Source organism: Zalophus californianus, chromosome X, assembly GCF_009762305.2.
Source record: "Zalophus californianus isolate mZalCal1 chromosome X, mZalCal1.pri.v2, whole genome shotgun sequence".
NCBI classification, from domain to species: Eukaryota; Metazoa; Chordata; class Mammalia; order Carnivora; family Otariidae; genus Zalophus; species Zalophus californianus.
This window is the reverse complement of record NC_045612.1, coordinates 84891118-84916572: the sequence shown is the minus strand read 5'-3', so window position 1 is coordinate 84916572 and position 25455 is coordinate 84891118. Positions and strand designations below refer to the sequence as shown.

At 39.1% G+C, this 25455-nt stretch overlaps 1 protein-coding gene across 6 annotated transcripts in view; it reads left to right on the top strand.

The window, feature by feature from the left end:
• The window catches only part of MAGED1 (MAGE family member D1), a 65176-nt gene that overhangs the window by 3155 nt on the left and 36566 nt on the right, over nt 1–25455 (top strand). For 2 of the 6 annotated variants that reach the window (XM_027607402.2, XM_027607408.2), the window contains exon 2: nt 17490–17604. The exons of 3 other annotated variants lie outside the window; for them this stretch is intronic. In XM_027607402.2, the coding sequence (XP_027463203.1) occupies nt 17514–17604 (91 nt within the window). In that variant the 5' untranslated portion in view covers nt 17490–17513. The remainder of the gene's footprint in view (nt 1–17489; nt 17605–25455) is intronic. One more of the 6 variants, XM_027607403.2, reaches the window with a different exon arrangement.

The following is a 25455-nucleotide window of genomic DNA, read 5'->3' as shown; positions in this document are numbered from 1 at the left end:
AGGCCCTTGAATGTATCCCCGATCATTCACATCTAAGCTCCCATTAGTCACAATCCTGGCTTCTATCCCAGTATAGTAATTTTGCCTATTTTTGAACTTTATAAAAATATGGTAGTGTAATATTTTTTGTGTGTGCCTGACTTCTCTGGCTTAAGATTTTGTTTTTAAGGGGCGCCTGGGTGGCTCAGTCACTTAAGCGTCTGCCTTTGGCTCAGGTCCTGATCTCAGGGTCCTGGGATTGAGCCACGCATTGGGCTCTCTGCTCAGCGGGGAGTCTGCTTCTCCTCACTCTCCCTCTGTGCGTGTGCTCTCTCTCTCTCTCAAAAAATAGAATCTTTAAAAAAAAAGATTTTGTTTTTGAGATTCATTCATATTATTGGGTACAGTGTTAGTTCCTTCATTCTCATTGCTATGTATTCCATTGTGTGAATATATCATAGTAGATGGACATTTTGCTTCCATTTTTGGCCTGTAAATAATACTGGGAATAATCTAGTACATGTCTTTTGTGATATATGTACACATTTCTGTTGGGTATATACCTGAGTAGAATTGCTGAATTATAGATTATGTATATGATTAGCTTTAGTAGAAGATGTCAGCTGGTTTTCCACAGGGGTTGTACAGACACACCTCGTTTTACTGCACTTTGCTTTATTGCCCTTTGCAGATACCGTTTTTTTACAAATTGAAGGTTTGTGGCTATCCTGAGAGAAACAAATCCATCGGCACCATTTTTTAAAATTTTATTATGTTATGTTAGTCCCCATACATTACATCATTAGTTTTTGATGTAGTGTTCCTTGATTCATTGTTCATTGAACCATTTTTCCAACATTTGCACACTTGATGTTTCTGTGTTACATTTTGGTAATTCTTGGAATATTTAAAGCTTTTTCATTATTATTATATTTGTTAATGGTGATCTGTGATCAGTAATGATGACTTGCTAAAAGCTCAGATGATGGTTAGCATTTTTTAGCAATTTTTTTAATTACAGTATATACATTATTAGACATAATGTTATTGCATACTTAATAGACTACAGTATAGTGGAAACATAACTTTTATATGTACTGGGAAACCAAAAAATTCATTTTACTTGCTTTATTGTGGTATTCATTTTATTGTGGTGGTCTGGAACCAAATCCACAATGTCTCTGAGGTGTGCATGTACTATAAAACTCTTGGTATAAATCTTTAAGAGTTCCACTTGCTGTAGAATATTGTCAACACTTGTTACTGTCTTTGCTTTTTAAGGAAAAAAAGCCATTCTAGTGGTTATGAATGGTATCTTACTGTGGTTTTAATTTGCAAATCTGATGATAAATGTGCATCTGTTCATATGTTTGTAGGCCTGGATATCTTTTTATGAAATACCTGTTTAATCTTTGACCACTTTTTCTCCTGGACTATCTTATTGATTTGTAGGAGATATTTTTATATTAAGAATGTTGATATTTTGTTAGATATATTTATTGCAAATCTCAGTTACTTGCATTCTCAGTTTCTTAAAGGTATCTCTTGATAAACTGAATATCTCAATTTTAATATTGTTCAGTTTCATAGTTTTTCCCCTTTATGGCTAGTGCTTGTTTTGTTAAGAAATCTTTGCCTTTCTCAAAGTCATGAAGACATTTTTCTGTTATGTTATTGTTTAATCTTTCATTTGTATTCACAATATATTTGAATTGATTTTTGTTTATTATTTCAGTATGAGTAAAGCCCCCCCTTTTGTATGTCAAAATGGACATTTAGGGGTGCCTGGGTGGCTCAGTCAGTTAAGTGTCTGCCTTTGGCTCAGGTCATGATCCCAGGGTCCTAGGGTTGAGCCCCACATCAGGCTCCCTGCTCAGCGGGAAGTCTGCTTCTCCCTCTCCTTCTGCCCCTCTCCCTGCTCGAGCTCCCTCTCTCAAATAAATACATAAATCAATCAATCAATCAATCTTTAAAAAAAGAAATAGACATTCAGTCAACCCATTATCACTTACTGAAAAGATCATTCTTTCCCTTGTATAGAGTCATATTTTTCATAAATCAAATGACTAGATTATATATGTGGGTTCGTTTCTGAATTCCATCCTGTTTGGTTTGTTTCTCTATTCTTGTGTAAGTACCACTTTCATAATTAATGTCATTTATAATATACCTTATATATAGTCATTTAGTCCTACAGTTTTGTTCTTTTTCTTCAGTAAGGCCTAGTTATTTTTGGTCTTTTGCATTTCCATATGCATTTTAGAATCACCTTGTCAATTTTCACAAAAATGCTTCTTGGCATTTTGATTGAGATACCACTTAATAGGTCAATTTGAGGAGCTTGCATCATGGAACTTCTAAATATCTCAGTGTTCATCTCCAAATATTAGGGATATTTTGTAAGTAATTTAATTACCATTGTGTTACCAAGAAAAATTAAGAATAATTTCCTAATAGCATCTAATACCTAATCCATTTTCAAATTTTTTTTTTCCCCAATGAGCCTTTTATAGCTGGTATTTCTTGTTTTTAAAAAAAGAAGACAAGGAGTGTTTACTAAGGTTCTATTTTTCATCAGGCAATATATACATATTTAATCAAAACAAAAAGGAGTAAAGATGTACATATTCTTCCATTTTATAGGAAAGGAAAGGAATAATACTTGGTTAAGAAACTTTTTCAGGGGCGCCTGGGTGGCTCAGTCATTGTCTGCCTTCAGCTCAGGTTGGGATCGAGCCCCGCATCGGGCTCCCTGCTCCGAGGGAAGCCTGCTTCTCCCTCTCCCACTCTCCCTGCTTGTGTTCCCTCTCTCGCTGTCTCTCTGTCTGTCAAATAAATAAATAAAAATCTTAAAAAAGAAACTTTTTCAATCATAAAGCTTCAAAGGCTGTTCATATTCAAATGCATAGTTCTATAATATGAAATCCCATGCTCTTATCACTGTATCATATCATATACAAAAGAATAAAGGTAAAAATCAGATAATAAAGAGGTAGGGAGAGGAAGAAATCCTGCTGAGGGACCTATTAGTTATAAAATGCAAAATATAGGTCTTATAGCTGGTTTTTAAAACCATCGCCCAACTTAAAGTATATTTATATTTTTTGAGATTTTTTTTGTTGTCCTTTTTTCTATTGTGTTGAACTTGTGGCTATTTATATATTTAGTACTTTTCAATCCATTGCAGTCATTTCTTCTGTTGCTCAAACTGCCAGTTTGGAAGGAGCCAGGTGCAACCCCTGACACTGGCTTCTTTTTTCATTTATTACTGAAATTTTCCAATATATTTAAAGTAGAAGATAGTAAAATAAACAAGCATGTATCCATTTCTCAGCTTCAACAATTAATACCATTTGGCCAATTTCCTTTGATCTTTTCTCCTCACCCACTTTTTTCACTGGGGTATTTTAAAGCAATCCCAGACATTATGTCATTACACATGTAAATAACTCATATCCGTCTCTGACTTTTTTTTTTAAGATCTTATTAATTTATTTGAGAGGGGGAGAGAGTGAGAGAGCAAGCAAGAGCACAAGAGCAGGGGGAGGGAGAAGCAGACTCCCATCTAAGCAGGGAGCCTGATGCGGGGCTCAGTCCAAGGCCGCTGGGATCATGACCTGAGCTGAAGGGAAATGCTTAACCAACTGAGCCTCCTAGGCGCCCCACATCTCTAACTCTTAAGTGGATTATATTAAGTAACACACAAGGCCATTATACTTAATAAGATTAACAGTAATTCCTTATATTATCTAATGCCCAGTCCATATTCAGATTTCCATGATTGTCTTAAAGATATCTTTTTAGGGGCACCTGGGTGGCTCAGTCAGTTAAGCATCTGACTCTTGATTTCGGCTCAGGTCATGATCTCAGGGTCGTGATATCAGGTCCAGTGTCGGGCTCAGCATTCTTTCTCTTCCTCTTCCTCAGCCCTTCCCCCGCCTCGTGTGTGTGTGGGTGTGTGTGTGTGTGTGTGTGCGCGCGCACGTGTGCACGCATGTGTGCACATGCTCTCTCTCCCTCAAATAAATCTTTAAAAAAAGTATTAATAAAAAATGTCTTTTTATAGTTGTTTTTTTTTTAAGATTTTATTTATTTATTTGAGAGAGAGAATGAGAGCCAGAGAGCACGAGAGGGAAGAGGGTCAGAGGGAGAAGCAGACTCCCTGCTGAGCAGGGAGCCCGATGTGGGACTCGATCCCGGGACTCCAGGATCATGACCTGAGCCGAAGGCAGTTGCTTAACCAACTGAGCCACCCAGGCACCCTATAGTTGTTTTGTTAAATCTATATCTAAAGAAGGGCATTTATTGCCTATTTATTGACATTAGATATTTTTCTTTTAAGTCTCTTTTCCTAACCATCTGTAGTCACCCCCCACATTTTAAAGACCATTGGTATATTAGAGAAACTAAGTCATTTATCCTATCAACAAATGGATTTAGATGATTGCTTCCTTGAGGTGGTATTCATTTTGTTTTCCCATCTGCATGTTTCTGTTCACTGGCATTTAGAATTAGAGGATTGATTAGATTCAGTTTCAATTATTTTTTTAAAGATTTTATTTATTTTTTTGTCAGAGAGGGAGAGAGAGAGAGCACAGCAGGGGCAGTGGCAGGCAGAAGGAGAAGCAGGCTCCCGGCTGAGCAAGGAGCCTGATGTGGGACTCGATCCCAGAACGCTGGGATCATGACCTGAACTGAAGGCAGACGCTTAATTGAATGAGCCACCCAGGCGCCCCTTCAGTTATTTTTTAAGGGAAAAAATTGTTGCAGGTAGCGATAAGCACTTTCTTTTGTATTTCATCATATCTGGTTTAACTTTTTAACTGATTCTGGAGTTGATTTGTGTTTTCAGGTTTTGTCAGCCTGATTTCTCCATTGTAGCATCTCCTACCAACCTTTCTCCTGTTGATTTTAGCAACCACTGAAGACAATTGTCTAAATTCATTATTTCAGGGGTGCCTGGGTGGCTCAGTCGTTGGGCGTCTGCCTTCGGCTCAGGTCATGATCCCAGGGGTCCTGGGATCGAGCCCCGCCTCGGGCTCCCTGCTCGGCGGGAAGCCTGCTTCTCCTTCTCCCACTCCCCCTGTTTGTGTTCCCTCTCTCGCTGTGTCTCTCTCTGTCAAATAAATAAATAAAGTCTTTAAAAAAAATTCATTATTTCAGTAGTTGAAAAAAAGCGGTCTAATTTCATCAATCCTTCTGCATTTATTAGCTGAAATTATTTTATAAAAAAGACCTTTTCTTTATCAGCTTTTTTTGGTCCCAAAATATATTTTATAAAAAGAAAGTCAGGGTGAATGCTTTTTTTCATTTGTCAGAGTAAGGGCTTGGTTTCCTAGAGACTTTCATTGTTTTCTTTAATATGATTAGGAATTCATGGATTTTTATGTATTTTAGTGTATGTATCCACTTTGATTTATTTTTGATGTGCACACTGTATCATCTTAGAAATTAGTCTTTTCTGTTTGGCTCCTGTATCCTTTACATGGTCTCATTAGATCTTGACATCCTTGCTTTCTTTTTTTTAATTTAAATTTTAGTTAGTTAACATATAGTGCAATATTGGTTTCTGGAGTAGAATTCAGTGATTCATCACTTACATACAACACCCAGTGCTCATCACATCACCAGTGCCCTCTTTAATACCCATCACCCATCTAGCCCTTCCTTGCTTTCTGACACAAGATATTTTAGGCTCATTATGTACATTCTCTGCCCCAGTCCTGGAATCAGCCATTTTGCAAGGAGGCATATATTTCTTCAGTAGGGATTGGTACTGAGAAAGCAAGATGTGAGTGCTCAGGGGATTATTATTGTTTTCTTAGTCATGCTACATGACTTTTTGTTGTGCCTTTTTCCTCACTATTTTGAATGCAAGTGAATGACTCCACCAGCATTCCATTGGAAATTAAGCTAACCATGGCTTTCATTTGTTTATGTAGTCATTCAGTAAATATTTATAGACCACACCACCTTGTATCTGGTCTTATGCTGGGTACAGAGGATGTAAAGGTAAACTTGACTGGTTTCCTGTTCTTGATGAAGATTCATTAGAGTGGGGGTATGAGACTATCTAAAGAGTATGATGAATACTATGGTGGGTATAGGCAAGTTGGGGTAAGTGATAGGCTATAGGGGAGCACAGAAGGGGCATCTGCAAATGCTTTGGAAAGGAAGATAATGTTTGATGTTGGATGAATAGAGGAAGTATGAAGGTCGAAGAGCTATGAGGGGTGTTCCAGTCGGGAAACTGGAAGAATTGTGGGGGAGGGATCTTGATATATTCAAAGAAAAGCATATTTGTAGTTACAACTGGAACATTAGTTTTATGTAGAGGAGGAGAAAGGAAACTGGAGACATAGGGGCTAGGTTGTGGAGAGCCCCAAAAGTCAGGTCAGAGAACTAGGATTTCACTCTGAAGCCTATGAGGAAGAAATAATGGACTTGTCCTAAGTGGATGAGATATACAGTTCTCTTTGTAATGTACTGATGATGCACTGGATGGGCAGATGGGAGTGGGACAGTAGGAGACTGATGAGGAGGAGAGAGGTGTCCACGAGAGAGACAATGTCATGTTACACTGCACCCTATATATATGTGTGTCATGTATGGGAGAGTCGTGTGTGTGTGTTACATATATTATAATTTATTATAATACATAACATATATATACAAACATAGAGTACAGTGTAACATGACATTTTATATATATGTATAATATATATGTAGTATATGTTATATGTATATAAGATAGATCTGTGCATACACATGTACATAGTGTTGCATGTCTATAGTTCTTTATGTGCATATATATCCAGGGGCCGTCTCATTGCAACAGGTCTAAAATAGAGAATATTTCAGTGAAGAAACTTTGCCCAAGGACAGCTGAAGAGTGGAAAAGGGCTAACAAACACTTCCTCCTTGACCAAACATGAGTCATGCTCCTTGGAGCCCTCTTTTCAACTAGATATCATCTTTGGGCATTGTCTTTGGCCTGTCTAGTCCAGGTTTAGAAAGAATCCTGCTGAATCAACTTAATGAGACTCCCTCCCACCCCGCCTTGATATGTGATCATCCTGGTCTGCCTTCAACAAGAATTCTGTTTAACAAGAATTTCCCTTTTTTTTTTTTTTTTTTTTTGAGACAGAGAGACAGTGAGAGAGGGAACACAAGCAGGGGGAGTGGGAGAGGGAGAAGCAGGCCTCCCGCAGAGCAGGGAGCCTGAGGCAGGGCACCATCCCAGGACCCTGGGATCATGACCTGAGCTGAAGGCGGACACTTAACGACTGAGTCACCCAGGCGCCCCAAGAATTCCCCTATTCTTGATGTCTCCTCTTAATTTTCTGTCCACTGACACCCCCGCCCCCCGCCATCCCCACCCAAATCTACTCTTTGGCTATAGATTCCCAGCTGTCTTTACTGTATTCAGAGTGGAGTCCATTTTCTCTTCCCTATTGCAATAGTCTTGACACCTATCACAATAGTCCTTTTAATTTTATCATTTTAACAAGTGTCAGCATAATTTTTTCTTTAACAGACCCCACCAGAACTTTTGCTTATTGTGTTCTTTCTCTTCAAAGCTCCACCGGTTGGCACTGAGGCCCAGTTGTGTATCCTTGACTAATCTGAGAATTCCTCTTCCTCCTCTTCATGGGATTTAAGGGTATGAGGAGCAGTGAGATGATTGCTCAGCTTCTCCCAGAGGTTGGAATGTGGCCTTAACAGTAATCTCTGGGAGAGTGGAATGATAATTGAAGATACTTATCTCCTTTTATGAATTTCTGTTGTATATTAATGAACATGTATTACATTTGTCTTTTAAGACTACTGTCTTAAACTTTTTAAAATATAAAATACAAAATGTGAAATTCCTGTACATGGTTATATAAGGTATAGACTGAGAAGGTTCTGTTAGATTAGGGATTTAGGGGAAACCAGAGTAGTGAGTATGTATGGATCAGTGTTAGTGAAGGCTAATGTGCAGAGGACTAATATAATTGGTGAAAGTGTTGATGAAATGAGTGTAGACTTTCATGTCAAAGATCTTGTCTGTGAAAAGTGGAATAAATAATAGGTGGTACATGTATATTTTTTTTTCTAATTTAAGTACAGGTATTTTCTTTTTCTTTTTTTTTAAATTTTTTATTGTTATGTTAATCACCATACATTACATCATTAGTTCTTGATGTAGTGTCCCATGATTCATTGTGCATAACACCCAGTGCTCCACGCAGAACGTGCCCTCTTTATTACCCATCACCAGGCTAACCCATCCTCCCACCCCTCCTCCCCTCTAGAACCCTCAGTTTGTTTTTCAGAGTCCATCGTCTCTCATGGTTCATCTCCCCCTCCAACTTACTCCCCTTCATTCTTCCCCTCCTGCTATCTTCTTTTTCTTTTTTCTTAACATATATTTCGTTATTTGTTTCAGAGGTACAGATCTGTGATTCAGCAGTCTTGCACAATTCACAGCGCTCACCATAGCACATACCCTACCCAGTGTCTATCACCCAGCCACCCCATCCTTCCCACCCCCCACCACTCCAGCAACCCTCAGTTTGTTTCCTGAGATTAAGAATTCCTCATATCAGTGAGGTCATATGATACGGTACATGTATATTTTTAGGATGAGAGATTTGAACATGTTTGTATGTTCTGCAGGGGAGGAGCTGATAAAAACAGAGGTTGAAAATAATAGGAGAGAAAGGGGATAACTGGTGAAGCAAAATGTGGAAAAGATGTGTAGAGAAGGTATGAAGTACCGGCCTCAAATAAGAGAAGGGGCATCACTTCTAACACTGGCGTTAAGGAGAGTCAGAAAGGGATGTTTTTAATTTTTACAGTTTTGGAAAAGCAAGAAATAGGAGTTTCTTTCTTGGTGCCCCTATATTCTCTGTGAATAAGGTAGTAAGGGCATTCTGGAGTGTGAGAGGGGATGGCCAGGGGCCAGAGGAAGGAGGAGGAAGCTTGCAACCTTCTTTAGGGAATGAAAGAAGATTGATGGGCAGTAATGAACACCTATGTAGGCTGGAAATGAAGTGTTTATAGTTTTGTCTTTTTTTCTAGGTATGTTCAGCTGCCAAGAAATAGGAGCAAAGAAGGCAAACATTGGGTTTGATTTTAGACTGTGAATGTGGTGGTGATGATTATGGGTGGTGGAAGGTTTGAGGGGCTAATAAATAAGTTGTTGAGGTTACTGATGAGATTTGCTTAGGTTATAGACCATGGGATCTAGTCTCATCAGGGAAGAGTATATTCTCAGGAAGATTCTATAGATCCAGAGAAAGAGAAGCTTTGTGAATATGTGTGTGGGTGTGGGAGAAGTTGTATAGAAATTTCAAAGCTCAAAGAGTAGAAGTAACAAGGTGATATGGCAGAAATTGTGGTTGGAGTAGATTATTGGAGCTTAAGATTTCAGAGGAAAAGTAGTTCTGCATGATGAGTGAGTTGGAGTAGAGGAGGTCAAGGGACTGTGAAGCTAGGGTGATGGACAAGTTAGCCATGGGATCATCAAAGATACTGCAGAAGATAAAAGGTGATAAAAAGAGTGGAGAGGAAGACGAGGAAGATGCCATATTTTGTGGAAGGGATGAGTATAGCTGTGAGACAGATGGCATTGAAAATCAAAGGAGCAGAGATTTTCACAGCAGGGAGATGACTTAAGGAATGGAAGCAGCAATAGCTAACATGAGTTGTTGCCCTTAACCAATTTAGCAGCAGATTCCTTGGATGGCCCTGGCTTTGTTTGTCTCAGTTTTTTTGTCTTGGCCCTTTTTTGGGGTGGGGATTAACCAGGGTTAGGGCAAAGAAAGGACTGGTGGTAAAATCTTGAATGTAAGGAGAGCTAAGATAGCATTCTATATTGATTTCTATTTTTGGAGGGACTTAAACAACTGCCCTTAGCAACTTTAAGGGAAATGGTGACTGCTGGTAGGACCCTGGCTTGCCCAGATGTATGTTTCCAAAAATCCTACTGCAAATGGATATGTTAGCCAGTCCCCATAATTTTTATAGAGAGAGGTAGATGCTTTTTATATAATATCATTCATCATCTCAGAAAGGTTGAGAACACATGCTTTAAGGGAATTTCATAGGAAGGCCCTGGAGTCTTCCTTTTAAAAAAATGTTTTTAAATTGTGCAATATAACAAAAATACCGAAAGTTGTGTAAAATGTAAGTGTACACTAAAGTGAATAATTATAAAGTAAACACCCATAAAAGAACCTTCCAGAACCAAAAATAAAACATTGGAAGTTACTCAGAAGCCTCCACTCGTAATCCTCTCTCTCTCTCAGAGGTAACCATTTATCCTGACTTAACTTTTATGGTAATTACTTCTGCCTCTGTGTATAGACGCATGCATATACACCTATTTATACATTTTACTGTTTATGGACATTTGGATTGCCTTCTGTTTTTGGCTGTTAATGAGTAGTGCTGCTAAGAACATTCTTTTTTTTTTTTAAGATTTTATTTATTTTGACAGAGAGAGACAGTGAGAGAGGGAACACAAGCAGGGGAAATGGGAGAGGGAGAAGCAGGTTTCCCAGTGAGCAGAGAGCTCGACGTGGGTCTTGATCCCAGGACCCTGGGATCATGACCTGAGCCGAAGGCAGAGGCTTAACGACTGAGCGACCCAGGCGCCCTGCTAAGAACATTCTTATATACCTGTTGCATATGTGCATGAGTTTCTCTGGCAGAGGGATTATTTGGTAATAGTATGTGCATCCCTTCAACTTCATTAGATAATGGAAAATTGATTGCCACAAGGATTGTACCAGTTTTGACTATGAAATGTATGTGGATTTATACCCTTTTTTTTTTATTCTTCTCCACAGTACTATGGCTTGGAGATGATCCAGGGGTAGCCAGGACCTGTGGGATTTGCTGTGGCTATGGGGGACTTGGTTACTGTTTCACATTTCTCGTGGAACAATTGCACTTAGCTGCTTCAGGGGGCTTCCACAGGAGAACCTTCGTTTGGTCCTATCTTTCCCAGAATCTTAAGGCCAAGAATTGGGCTCCAGAATTGAGTGTGGTTGCCCAGCCTCTGAAGTCATTTGAGAATGAAGGAGCCTGCATTATTATCCTGCAATGCAAATAGTTCATTTTAGTAATTAGCCAGGAGTTCTTTGTGGGGGCGGGGGGCTCTGAGTCAGTTGTCTCTTTTTCAGACTCAAAGGTCAAGAATCAGAACCAGGAAGTTAATAACCAGCATCTGTGGATGGCAGAGTATAAAGACTAGTGTAGTGGCTTAGATGACCCTGTGTCTTTGGAGGGTCCTTGAACAATTATCTTTGGCCAGCTCCCTCCTTGTTCCTTTCTTTCCCAGTCTGTCCTTTAGGGAGCCCTTGCACAGGGCCAGGAGGGCTTGTTTATTTCTTTTCCAGAGTTTCAAGGCTTTATAGAAGTATACTTGTAGTGATTAAAAAATTAGGAGTTTATTACCTTTCAGAAAATTGACAAAATGTTCTATATGAAGATGTGAAATATTATACATATATTAGTTTTTTATTTTAAAACAAATAATGGACTAATAAATAATTCCAAACTTTAACTACAATTAGTATTTAATGTACCTTTTGGACCTGATTATATTTTTTAGTTATTTCACAAAAAATATATTAGCATATTTACAGTTAGAAGATGCTTATTTCATGTTTTAGTTCACTCTTTCTTTACTTTTTACTACTGTTACTATTTTTGCTTTCTCTATACATGTTGAGAATTTGAATTTTGCAAGATAGGTCACTGAAAACAGTGGCATGTTTGTTGTAGCTCTTCACTTGATATCCTTTCATCCTTTGGCCGCTGTTTGTGTCAGGCTGTTTAATGCCTTGACGAGAGTCCCTCTAATGCCTTGACCAGAGCCCCTCACATATTCGCAAGGCAACGATATTCTAGAAAACATGTCGTCTTTATTATTGGTTGGGCACTACATTAACCCTGTTAGCTTTTACCCGTTGTGCTCTGTTCTGTAATACATGGCAACCCTCCAGAGGATGTCCGTCTCACAGATACTGCTTGGATGGTGTGTTAAGCACAGGTTTGGCATACCAGTTTGCTGTGGTTTACTAGTTGGGGATGGCGGGACCAGGGTGTGGAAGAATCAGCAGGCTTATGAGAAAACTATCTCATCTGTGGCTAGGGGAAGGGGTTTTCTAAAAATCACTGAAGGGTGTAGGTAAGCTTGTTTTTCAAGGAGGGGGATTCTAGAGGTCACAAAGGCAAGATTCCAGGTGGGAAGGAGCACAGTGAATTGATAGCTTCAGGGGGAATTGGGCATAGCTTGCTACTTTTCATTCCCTCTCTTTGTCTTCTTGGTTATCAGGAAAATTTTTTCCCAGGGCCCTGGCAGATAAGAAGTGTGAGTGAACAAAGGGGGAAGTCATAGAAGGTGAGAGGAGAAACATACACAGTCTAAGAATGTCAGAAGTGCTAAGATACCAGTGGGAAAGTTAAGAGTGGAAGCCTTAAAAAAGTTAGATGCACCATTAATTAATCAATCAATTAAGCAAGCAAAAACAGTGATCTAGACGTAGACTCTGCTGGATAACGAGGACACAGTTAAATTAGATGTGTTTTCTCCTGAGTCTGGTGGATGAGATAGACATTGCAACAGGGAGTGCTGTGATAGAGGGGAGACCAGGGTGTGGTACTGTCAATAGAAACATGGAGGAGGGTCCTCTAACCCATCCTAGAGGCTCAGTGAAGCCCTCCTGGAAGGCACCAGGTTGAGAACTGATTTTGCATAGAAGTAGCCATTAATCTGGCAGTGGATGAGGATGTCTGAGTGTGGGGACCAGAGAGCAAGTGGTCATTAGACCACGTATCGTAGTTGCCTGGTATGCCATCTAGTCTTGAGCTTGGGAAGGACCTGAAGAAATGGCCAGTTGAGAGGCCACTCTGGTTTAGTAGAGCTAGGGAAAAGAGGTCAAGTAGAAGTGAATAGTTTCATAAATGGTTAAATTTATGATGTAATATTGATAACCTTAGCCCTCATGAAAGAGCAGCCTCTTCTGTTTTCCTCACTATGCCATGAAATTATTACCATTTTCTATATATGCCATGTGTTTTTCAGTCTCATTTACGGAATTCTTTCTTACCTTGATTTCATAAAGGTATTCTACTATATTCCCCTGTAAAACTTTTATTCACAGTTAGTTTCCAGTTGTAATTTATTTTTGTGTATCGTATGATGTAGAGAACTTACTTTTTTTTTTTTTTTGAATGATTTACCAGTGGGTCCAGGACTATTTACTAAATAGTCTGTTCTTTCTCCACAGATTTATAATGCTGTCTCTATCATATACCAAGTGGTAATAGATGTAAATGTCTGCTTTTAGGCTTTCTATTCTGTTCCATTGGTCTATTTGTCTGTACCTACACTAGTCCTACATTGTTAATCCTATAGCTTTGTAATGCATCTTAATATTTGGTAGAGAAAGACCCCCTTCCTTATTCCTCTTCTTCAAAAATATATTTTTTTGCCCTTTACCTTTCCATATGAATTTTAAGCTAAGCTTAACATGGTCTATAAGAAACATTGAAATTTTGATTAGAACTTATTCCTATTTATGGGTTTATAGATTTTGTTGCATCTTTACAGCTACGAATGTGGTTCACCCTCCTTTTGTCTAGGTATTTTTAATGTCTTTGAAAAAAAAGTTTTATAGTTTTCTCCATAAGGGTCTCATGCATATTTTGTTAGACATATTTCTGTGTACCTGATAAGTTTTTGTTGTCCTTGCTGATATTTTTAAATTATATTTTGTAACTGACTGTGACTGGTGTACGGGAGTGCTTGATTCTGGTGCATTGTTTTTAGATCCATTCACTTTGCTTACCTCTTTCTCTAGGTCCAGTTGTTGTTTATAGGTTTTGTTGAGTTTTTATATAAACTTTATATAAAACATGCTTAAAAGTATGTAAATTATAACTCTACAGCTCATTGAATTATCACAAAGTGTTTTTGGCTTGTTAGTGTAATTTGTGAACAATTGTAATTTTTCCCCTTTCAGCCCTTGTACCTTCAAATACTGATATCATTCTGTGTAAAATAAAATAGAATTTCTTTTCTAAAACTATTTTCACTGAAGCATTTCTGAGGCTTCATGCTCTAAATAGTGGTGTATGATATGTAAATACTTTTGAAGTTATCAAAGAAAGGAAATTACCTTTACTTAGAAATTCCAACAGAACTTAATAAAAGAGCCTGCAGGGTAGTGATATTTCAGTTAATTGCAGTCCAGGATTTGGTGGTCAACATTTGTGAAATGCTAAAATGAAACTTGGTGATAAACAAATATATACAAATTAATGTACTGAGACTAAGATAGATATAGAAAGAAAAACGCACCCATCCTACACTAATACATACTTTCTAGTGACCGGAACACTCAGGTCCTCTCTCCGGGGAATGTCAATTTCCATATTGGGATACTTGGGAAATCAAACTAAGAAAACAGCTTGCTGTTTACTGTGAGCATGGAATTAAAGCAAAGAAGGCAGAGAATCTCACAAACATGGGGTCTTTTGTGCAGCAGTGGGTCATTTGAGGAATGCGTTTGAATGCTCTACCCTCTCTTCACACTCCAAGCAGTTTGAGGGGCAGCAAGATGTAGCGGAAAAATACTGGACTTTGTTGACAGTTGAAGGGACTTGAATCCTAGCTCTTTGCTTATTGATCTTAGGCAAGTTACTTCTCAGAGTTTCATTTTTCTCACTGGTGAAATAGAAATCATGACACTGTTAATTTAAAAGAAATATATTCTTTCAAATTATTTGTTATATAGTGAGTCCTGCAGAATTACAGATTTATATTTGTTTATCCATGCCGGTGGGTGAAGAGGAATGTGCCAATGATCCTTTCTAATTTGTCAGAATGATCTTAGAAGTATTAATCTATTTCCAAATATAGAGATTGCAGTTACAACTTTATCACTAGGTGGAATGAGCTTCCTATTGCTGCTGTAATAAATTATGACAAATAGAAATAATAAACACATTTATTATCTTACAATTCCGGAGGTCAGCAGTCCTAAAAATCAAGGTGTTAGCAGGCTTGAGCTCCCTCCAGAGGCTCCCAGGGAGAATATATTCCCTTGCTTTTTTCAGCTTCTAGAGATCACCTGCCATCCTTTGTTTGTGGTCCTTTTCTCTCTCTCTACAGGTCCTGCAGTATAGCATCTTCACCTTCTCTGACTGACTTTCTACTTCCATTGTTATATCTCCATCTCTGACTTTGATCCTTCTGTTTCTTATAAGGACTCTTGTAATTACGTGGAGCCCACCAGGGTAATCCGGGATAACTTCTTCATCTTTTTTTTTTTTTTTAAAGATTTTATTTATTTGACAGAGAGAGACACAGCGAGAGAGGGAAGAGAGGGAACACAAGCAGCGGGAATGGGAGAGGGAGAAGCAGGCTTCCCGCCGGGCAGGGAGCCCGATATGGGGCTCGATCCCAGGACCCTGGGATCATGACCCGAGCCAAAGGCAGACACTTAACAACTGAGCCACCCAGGCGCCCCCGGGATAACTTCTTCATCTTAAGACCCTTGATCACTTATGCAAAGTCCCATTTGCCATGTAAAGTAACATATTCACAGGAGCAGGACATCTTGGGAAGGCTATTATTTTGTCTACTACACCAGGTTAATGAGTTAACAGGCAAGATACCTAGTTAGAATTACACATTTTAGGTTATTTTCATAGAACAAAGCATCAATTTCTAAAGTTGTGGGAGACCTACAAAATGTCTTTCTTTAAATAGTACTTCCAAGGAAAGATTTGTATTAACAGAGAATATAACTAGTTGGTAACAGTTATGATTATTCATAAGTCTCCATATTGTAAAAGAGAACTAGATTGACATTCTTGTTAAAAATTCTCAATTTAACATCTTTTAAATTTATTAGATTATTTGAAATAAGTGTGAAGCAAGATGGTTTCTACCCCTTCACAGCTTGAGGGAAGAGAGTACAGAGCCTTCATCTCTCTTTGAGTTTCCTTTTGTTGATTGTGAAGATATGTATTTGTAAAGTTAGACTCTGGAATTCCATTAGCTAATTTTAAGTAAAAAGCAGGTTTGGAGCCCAGTTTTGCTTGTGGAAATGGAGAAAGGGCTGAAAAAAATTTTATTATCAATGAAATTCTATATTTTGTGCCTTGTAAAGTAGTTGTTAAGATTCAGCGTGATCACTTTCCAAGGCCCTGACGCCTGTTTAGTGAATGAGAGCAGTTTGAGTCTTTAATACTCTTTTCTGTACTTTCCACCTTTTTGTCTCCTTGTACTGTACTCTAATAATTTTTATAAATTATTTTCTTAATCTGTTGATTAATGCAATCCCCTGGGTTTTTCATTTGAGGTGCTATTTTTTTCTTCCAAAATTTTGATTAGGTTTAATTGTGATAGTTTCCTGATTCTTGGAAGTACCTTCGTTTGTTATTTACTTCTTTATCTGTAGTAAAATAATTATCTTATAGTTTATGTTTGCTAACCCCAGGATTAAGTCTTTTCTGTTATCAGCTGATCCTGCTGTTCTTCTTTATCTAATTCAAGGCTCAAGGATCCTGAGGGCAAGTCATGTAATTCAGCCTGAGCTGCAGAATGACCTGCTTCAATTCGTCAACCCCCTAAGAGGGTAGCCTTTTGGGGTCCCTGCTTATTGTAGGGAGAGTCTCCTATTAGTTTTCCTACTCTGTGTAGTTCTGGACTTTAATCTGTCTCTTTTGCCTTCAAAACAACCAAAATGAAAGTTAAAATTTTTTTGTAATGGACAAATGCCCTTAGGGCAGAAATTGCCTCCCTGCTTATCTGTTTCTCTAGATTCTCCTTTTCCCCTGTTTCCCTGATGTTTCCATATTTTTATTGCCCTGTATTTTTATTGTTTTTAAGTAGATACTATTTATTTTTCATCAAGATTTTGTTTTGTTTTGTTTTCAGTGTGACGGTTTGCCCAAACAACCTCGTGGGCAATTACCAGAATTAAGAAAATTTCCTACAACTCTCCTACATTTTCTTTGAGATTAGGTTTAGGCTCAGAACTTCTCATTATCTTGTGGGGTTTCTTTATTTTATAGACGAAACATCCAGTGCTCAGAAGAGTAAAGATACTTGCTCAAGGTCACCTAGCAAGTAGGTAACTAATACTGGTTTTGAGCCCCAGTCTGTCCAGTCCTGAAGCCTATGTGCTTAACCAGTTTGATGCACTGCATCCTTTGGATTCTTTTGTTTTTTGTTCCTGGAATATGGGACATCTTTCTTCTAGGAGGAGAGTAAATGTCGCATTGTGTTTCTCTTACCAAGTTTTTATCCCTCAAGGTCAGCACCCTCTCTTGTTCTTGGGGAACTATGCCTCTTTCAGAAGATCTATGACTGTTTCTGAGACATCCTAATAAGTAGGAGACCCTCTTCTACCACCTACCGTGTGCTGCATTTCAGAACTGAATTTAGAGACACTCAGTACCCCAGCTTTAACCACAAAGTTTTCTTTTCTTTTCAACTGCAGGATATTCCACCTTGAAAGACCAAAATGCATTCCCAGATGAATTTGGAAAGAGCTAAGGACAAAGGGATCCAGGAAGAAATTCTCTTAGGTGAGCGAAGACAGGACAATGAGACAGGTAGGAGCTTGAGAATTTATAGTTTTGTTAGATAGTGTTAAAATAGTTTGGGAATTTTGGTTGGTGAATGCCCGCAGGGCACCTTGACATGGTGGAAATCACAGGAGCTTTGGAGCTGGACACACTTGAATTGACAGTTCCCTTACTAATCAACTCTAAAATATTGGGTAAATCAGTTCTCCTCTCTGGCATCAATTTCTTCATCTATATAATTTGAATAATAATACCTATCTCTCAAGGTTTCCATGTGAAATATAGGTAATATGTTTTGGTGAAGTGTTTGTGCTTGGTACATGCTTACTAAATAATTGTAGTATTATTATTTTTGTTGCAACTGTAGGGGTAGAAAAAATGTTCCCTTTTTTTTTCTAGGTGGACTGTTTAATATATTTATTATCTGTTTGCATTTCTTTTTTTGTGAATGGTTTACTCATGTTCTTTGCCTGTTTTCTGTATTTGGGTCTATCATTTAGTTGATAAAATTTTGACTAAGAATAGTACCTACTTCAAAGAGGGAAATTTCAGAAAAAGTCAAAATTCTTAAGAATGTTAGAGATCCAGAATCCAAGGCCAATTCGTCATAGTCTCTACTGTGGAGAAGACTTGGCATGTGATGACATAAGCTGCAAGAAAGCTTGGCAGGGAAGGATCTAACATATTCCCTTCTCTGCAGAAATCTCTTGTGGGCACAATACTGCCACTTACAAAAATAATCCAAATGAAGAGAAAGACTGTGAGTACATTGGGGAAAGACTGAGCTAGATGTTTTTGTTTTTTTTTAATCTTATTATGTTATGTTAATCACCATACATTACACCATTAGTTTTTGATATAGTGTTCCATGATTCATTCTTTGCGTATAACACCCAGTGCTCCATTCAGTACGTGCCCTCTTTAATGCCCATCACCAGGCTAACCCATCCCCCCACCCCCTCCCCTCTAGAACCTTCAGTTTGTTTCTCAGAGTCCATAGTCTCTCATGGTTCTTCTCCCCCTTCGATTTCCCCCCCTTCATTTGACCCTTCCTACTATCTTCTTCTTTTTTTTAACATATAATGTATTATTTATTTCAGAAGTATAGGTCTGTGATTCATCAGTCTTGCACAATTCACAGTGCTCACCATAGCACGTACCCTCCCCAATGTCTATCACCCAGCCACCCCATTCCTCCCACCCCCCACCACTCCAGCAATCCTCAGTTTGTTTCCTGAGATTAAGAATTCCTCATATCAGTGAGATGATATGATACATGTCTTTCTCTGATTGGCTTATTTCGCTCAGCATAATACCGTCCAGTTCCATCCACATTGTTGCAAATGGCAAGATTTCATTCCTTTTTATGGCTGCATAATATTCCATTGTATATATATACCACAACTTCTTTATCCATTCCTCTGTCGATGGACATCTTGGCTCTTTCCACAGTTTGGCTATTGTGGACATTGCTGCTAGAAACATCGGGGTGCACATACCCCTTCGGATCCCTACATTTGTATCTTTGGGGTAAATACCCAGTAGTGCAATTGCTGGGTTGTAGGGTAGCTCTATTTTCAACTTTTTGAGGAACCTCCATACTGTTTTCCAGAGGGGCTGCACCAGCTTGCATTCCCACCAACGGTGTAGGAGGGTTCCCCTTTCTCCGCATCCCCGCCAACATCTGTCGTTTCCTGACTTGTTAATTTTAGCCATTCTGACTGGTGTGAGATGATATCTCTTTGAGGTTTTGATTTGGATTTCTCTGATGCCAAGCGATGCTGAACACTTTTTCATGTGTCTGTTGGCCATTTGGAAGTCTTCTTTGGAAAAATGTCTGTTCATGTCTTCTGCCCATTTCTTGATTGGATTATTTGTTCTTTGGGTGTTGAGTTTGATAAGTTCTTTATAGATTTTGGATACTAGCCCTTTATCTGATATGTCATTTGCAAATATCTTCTCCCATTCTGTCGGTTGTCTTGGTTTTGTTGACTTTCTTTTGCTGTGCAAAAGCTTTTTATCTTGATGAAGTCCCAATAGTTCATTTTTGCCCTTGCTTCCCTTGCCTTTGGCGATGTTTCTAGGAAGAAGTTGCTGCGGCTGAGGTCGAAGAGGTTGCTGCCTGTGTTCTCCGTTAGGATTTTGATGGGACTCCTGTCTTACATTTAGGTCTTTCAACCATTTTGAGTCTATTTTTGTGTGTGGTGTAAGGAAATGGTCCAGTTTCATTCTTCTGCATGTGGCTGTCCAATTTTCCCAACATCATTTGTTGAAGAGACTGTCTTTTTTCCAGTGGACAATCTTTCCTGCTTTGTCGAAGATTAGTTGACCATAGAGTTGAGGGTCCATTTCTGGGCTCTCGATTCTGTTCCATTGATCTATGTGTCTGTCTTTGTGCCAGTACCAAACTGTCTTGATGATGACAGCTTTGTAATAGAGCTTGAAGTCCGGAATTGTGATGTCACCAGCTTTGCTTTTCTTTTTCACCATTCCTCTGGCTACTCAGGGTCTTTTCTGTTTCCATATAAATTTTAGGATTATTCCGTTTCTTTGAAAAAAGTGGATGGTATTTTGATAGGGATTGGATTAAATGTGTAGATTGCTCTAGGCAGAATTGACATCTTCACAATATTTGTTTTTCCAATCCATGAGCATGGAATGTTTTCCATTTCTTTGTGTCTTCCTCAATTTCTTTCATGAGTATTTTATAGTTTTCTGAGTACAGATTCTTTGCCTCTTTGGTTAGATTTATTCCTAGATATCTTATGGTTTTGGGTGCAATTGTTAATGGGATCGACTCCTTAATTTCTCTTTCTTCTGTCTTGTTGTTGGTGTATAGGAATGCCACTGATTTCTGTGCATTGATTTTGTATCCTGCCACTTTACTGAATTCCTGTATGAGTTCTAGCAGTTTTGGGGTGGAGTCTTTTGGGTTTTCCACATAAAGTATCATATCATCTGCAAACAGTGAGAGTTTGACTTCTTCTTTCCTGATTCGGATGCCTTTTATTTCTTTTTGTTGTCTGATTGCTGTGGCTAGGACTTCTAATACTATGTTGAATAGCAGTGGTGATAGTGGACATCCCTGCTATGTTGCTGACCTTAGGGGGAAAGCTCTCAGTTTTTCCCCATTGACAATGATATTCGCGGTGGGTTTTTCATAGATGGCTTTTATGATACTGACATATGTACCCTCTATCCCTATACTCTGAAGAGTTTTGATCAAGAAAGGATGCTGTACTTTGTCAAATGCTTTTTCTGCGTCTATTGAGAGGATCATATGATTCTTGTTCTTTCTTTTATTAATGTATTGTATCACATTGATTGATTTGTAGATGTTGAACCAACCTTGCAGCCCAGGGATAAATCCTACTTGGTCATGGTGAATAATCCTTTTAAGGTAATGTAGGATCTTATTGGCTAGTATTTTGGTGAGAATTTTTGCATCCATGTTCATCAGGGATATTGGTCTGTAATTCTCCTTTTTGATGGGGTCTTTGTCTGGTTTGGGGAATCAAGGTAATGGTGGCCTCATAAAACGAGTTTGGAAGTTTTCCTTCCATTTCTATTTTTTGGAACAGTTTCAGAAGAATAGCTCTTAAGTCTTCTTTAAATCTTCGGTAGAATTCCCGGGGAAGCCATCTGGCCCTGGACTCTTGTTTTTTGGGAGATTTTTGATTACTGCTTCAATTTCCTTAGTGGTTATAGGTCTGTTCAGGTTTTCTCTTTCTTCCTGGTTCAGTTTTGGTAGTTTATACATCTTTAGGAATGCATCCATTTCTTCTAGATTATCTAGTTTGCTGTCATATAGTTGCTCATAATATGTTCTTATAATTGTATTTCTTTGGTGTTGGTTGTGATCTCTCCTCTTTCATTCATGGTTTTATTTACTTGAGTCATTTCTCTTTTCGTTTTGATAAGTCTGGCCAGGGGTTTATCCATCTTATTAATTCTTTCAAAGAACCAGCTCCTAGTTTTGTTGATCTGTTCTACTGTTCTTTTGGTTTCCGTTTCATTGATTTCTGCTCTGATCTTTATTATTTCTCTTCTCCTGCTGGGTTTAGGCTTTTATTTGGTGTTCTTTCTCCAGCTCCTTTAGGTGTAGGGTTAGGTTGTGTATTTGAGACCTTTCTTGTTTCTTGAGAAAGGCTTGTATTGCGATATACTTTCCTCTTAGGATCGCCTTTGCTGCATCCCAAAGATTTTGAACAGTTGTGTTTTCATTTTCATTTGTTTCCATGTTTTTTTAATTCTTCTTTAATTTCCTGGTTGACCCATTCATTCTTTAGTAGGATGCTCTTTAGCCTCCATGTATTTGAGTTCTTTCTGACTTTCCTCTTACGATTGTGTTCTAGTTTCAAGCATTGTGGTCTCAAAATATGCAGGGAATGATCCCAGTGTTTTGGTACCAGTTGAGACCTGATTTGTGACCTAGGATGTGATCTATTCTGGAGAATGTTCCATGGGCACTAGAGAAGAATGTGTATTCTGTTGCTTTGGGATAGAATGTTCTGAATAGACTGTGAAGTCCATTTGGTCCAGTGTGTCATTTGAAGCCTTTATTTCCTTGTTGATCGTTTGCTCAGATGATCTGTCCATTTCAGTGAGGGGGGGGGTGTTAACGTCCCCTACTATTATTGTATTGTTGTCGATGTGTTTCTTTGTTTTTGTTATTAACTGGCTTATGTAATTGGCTGTTCCCATGTTAGGGGCATAGATATTTACAATTGTTAGATCTTCTTGTTGGATAGACCCTTTAAATATGATGTAGTGTCCTTCCTCATCTCTTATTATAGTCTTCGGTTTAATATCTAATTTGTCTGATGTAAGGTTTGCCACCCCAGCTTTCTTTTGGTGTCCATTAGCATGGCAAATGGTTTTCCTCCCCATTACTTTCAATCTGGAGGTGTCTTGGGGTCTAAAATGAGTCTCTTGCAGACAGCATGTCGATGGGTCTTGTTTTTTTATCCTATCTGATAGCCTGTGTCTTTTTGATTGGGGCATTTAGCCCATTTACATTCAGGGTAACTATTGAAAGTATGAATTTAGTGCCATTGTATTGCCTGTAAGGTGACTGTTACTGTATATTGTCTGTGTTCCTTTCTGGTCTGTGTTACTTTTAGGCTCTCTCTTTGCTTAGAGGACCCCTTTCAATATTTCTTGTAGGGCTGGTTTCATGTTTGCAAATTCCTTTCGTTTTTGTTTGTCTTGGAAGCTTTTGCTCTTTCCTTCTATTTTCGATGACAGCCTAGCTGGATATAGTGTTCTTGGCTGCATATTTTTCTCATTTCATGCTCTGAATATATCATGCCAGTCCTTTCTGGCCTGCCAGGTCTCTGTGGATAGGTCTGTTGCCAATCTAATGTTTCTACCATTGTAGGTTACAGATCTCTTGTCCCGAGCTGCTTTCAGGATTTTCTCTTTGTCTCTGAGACTCATAAGTTTTACTATTAGATGTTGGGGTGTTGACCTATTTTATTGACTTTGAGGGGCGTTCTCTGTGCCTCCTGGATTCTGATGCCTGTTTCCTTCCCCAAATTAGGGAAGTTCTCTGCTATAATTTGCTCCAATATACCTTCTGCCCTTCTCTCTCTTCTTCTTCTTCTGGGATCCCAATTATTCTAATATTGTTTTTGTCTCATGGTATCACTTATCTCTCGAATTCTGCCCACATGATCCAGTAGTTGTTTATCTCTCTTTTTCTCAGCTTCTTTATTCTCCATCATTTGGTCTTTTATATTACTAATTCTCTCTTCTGCCTCATTTATCCTAGCAGAGTCTCCATTTTTTATTGCACCTCATTAATAGCCTTTTTGATTTCGACTTAGATTTTAGTTCTTTTATTTCTTCAGAAAGGGTTTCTCCAGTGTCTTCATGCTTTTTTCAAGCCCAGCTAGTATCTTTATAATCGTCATTCTGAACTATTGTTCTGATATCTTACTAATGTCTGTATTGATTAAGTCCCTGGCATTCGGTACTGCCTCGTGTTCTTTTTTTTTTGAGGTGAGTGTTTCCGTCTTGTCATTTTGTCCAGAGGAGAATAGATGAATGAGAGAACAAAATGCTAACAGGGTAAGAACGACCCCAGAAAAATATACACTAAACAAATCAGAAGAGACTCGAAACCAGGGGAAAAGAAAGGGAAAGAAAGAAAAAAGGAAAAAAAAAGAAAAAGAAAACAAACAGAATATGATCAAATATGGTCAGGGTGGTGCATATTTCAGTGCCACACAGTAGATTTTGGGCGTATTTTGGTCTGTTAGAAGAAAGTGCCTCCCAAAATTTTAAAGAATAAAAGCTTATATATGCACAAAAAGAAGGGTAAATGTGATGAAGGGATGGAATATGATTGTAAAGATGAAAATTATAAAAGTTTTTATAAAAGTAATAAGAAGTTGGTTGAAAAAGAAAACAAGAGGATTTAAAAAAGAAAAGGGAGAGAATGTGATTAGGCAGGAGACTAGAACAAAGCCATACAACTAGAGATTTAGGGTATGTTTTGGTCTGTTAGAAGAAACTGTATCCCAAAATTTTAAAGAGGGAACAACTTATATATATATACCAAAAATAAGGTTAACTACTATGAAGGGATAGAATATGACTCTAAAAATGAAAAATAAAAATAGATTTTTAAAAAAGGGACTGATAAGATGTTGGTTGAAAAAGGGGCAAAGAAAAAGAAAATAAAGAAAATTTAAAAAATTCACTTTGAAAGACTAAAGAATCAGGGGGAAAAACGCCATGAATTCTATGTGCTGTGTTCCCCTAGCGCTGGAGTTCTGCCTTTCTCATTGATCGGTAAACTTGGTCTTGGCTGGCTGTTCGTGCTGATCTTCTGGGGGAGGGGCATGTTGCCGTGGTTCCCAGATGTCTTTGCCAGAGGGGGAATTGTGGCCCTTGCCGGGGCCAGGCTAAGTAATCTGCTCAGGTTTGCTGTTAGGAGCTTGGGTTTGCTCTCAGAAGCTTTTGTTCCCTGCAAGCTTTCCGTGCAGCTTTGGAGGACGAGAGTGAAAATGGTGGCCTCCCAGTCTCCGCCCCTAGGAGCCAAGAACTCGGCCCGGCTCGTCAGTGAGCCCCCAGAGAAAAGCAGTCAATCACTCCCATCCCCGCCGGTCTCTGGCCGCTCTCCGTGCTCACCCGGCCTGTGACCAAGCGTTTCTATCTCTGGCGCCCGACTTGGTGGAGTGTCCAAACCCAGCAGATCCCTGCAGTGCGCTCCCGCGCCGCTCCTCCCGGGGGAGGAAGGGGTGTCTACCCGGATCTGCCGCTTGTTGGGTCCCTGCTGGGGGAGCAGTGGCCCGACTGTGCCGCGGATCACGGCTTATGGCAACCCCGAGCTGAGAGCCCAGTCCTCGGCTCCGTCTCTGCAGCCGGCTTCCCCACTCCAATACCTGGGAGCTCTGCCGCACTCAGGCACCCCCGGTCTTTCTGTGACCTCAAGGGTCCTGAGACCACACTGTCCTAGCGGGGGTTCCACCCCCCACCCCCCCACCCCCCCGCTTAGCCACTGTAGCGATGTCCCTCCGCGGAGCTGACTTCTAAAAGTTTCGATTTTGTGCTCCCGGCTCTATCACTTGCTGGTAGCGGCTGATGGAGGCCCCCTCCCCTGCTGTCTATCTTCCCGAATATCGCCTCGGATTCACTTCTCCGCACGTCCTACCTTCCAGAAAGTGGTCGTTTTTCTGTTCAGAGAGTTGTTGCTATTCTTCTCTTCGATCTCCTGTTGATTTTGTAGGTGTTCAGAGTGGTATGATCCCTATCTAGCTTAATTCCTGGGACCAGATGAAATTTGGGTCTCCTACTCCCCCGCCATTTTGCTCTTCCCCCACAGCTAGATGATTTTGTATGAGGAAAACCTTTAGGAGAAAGAGCAGAGAG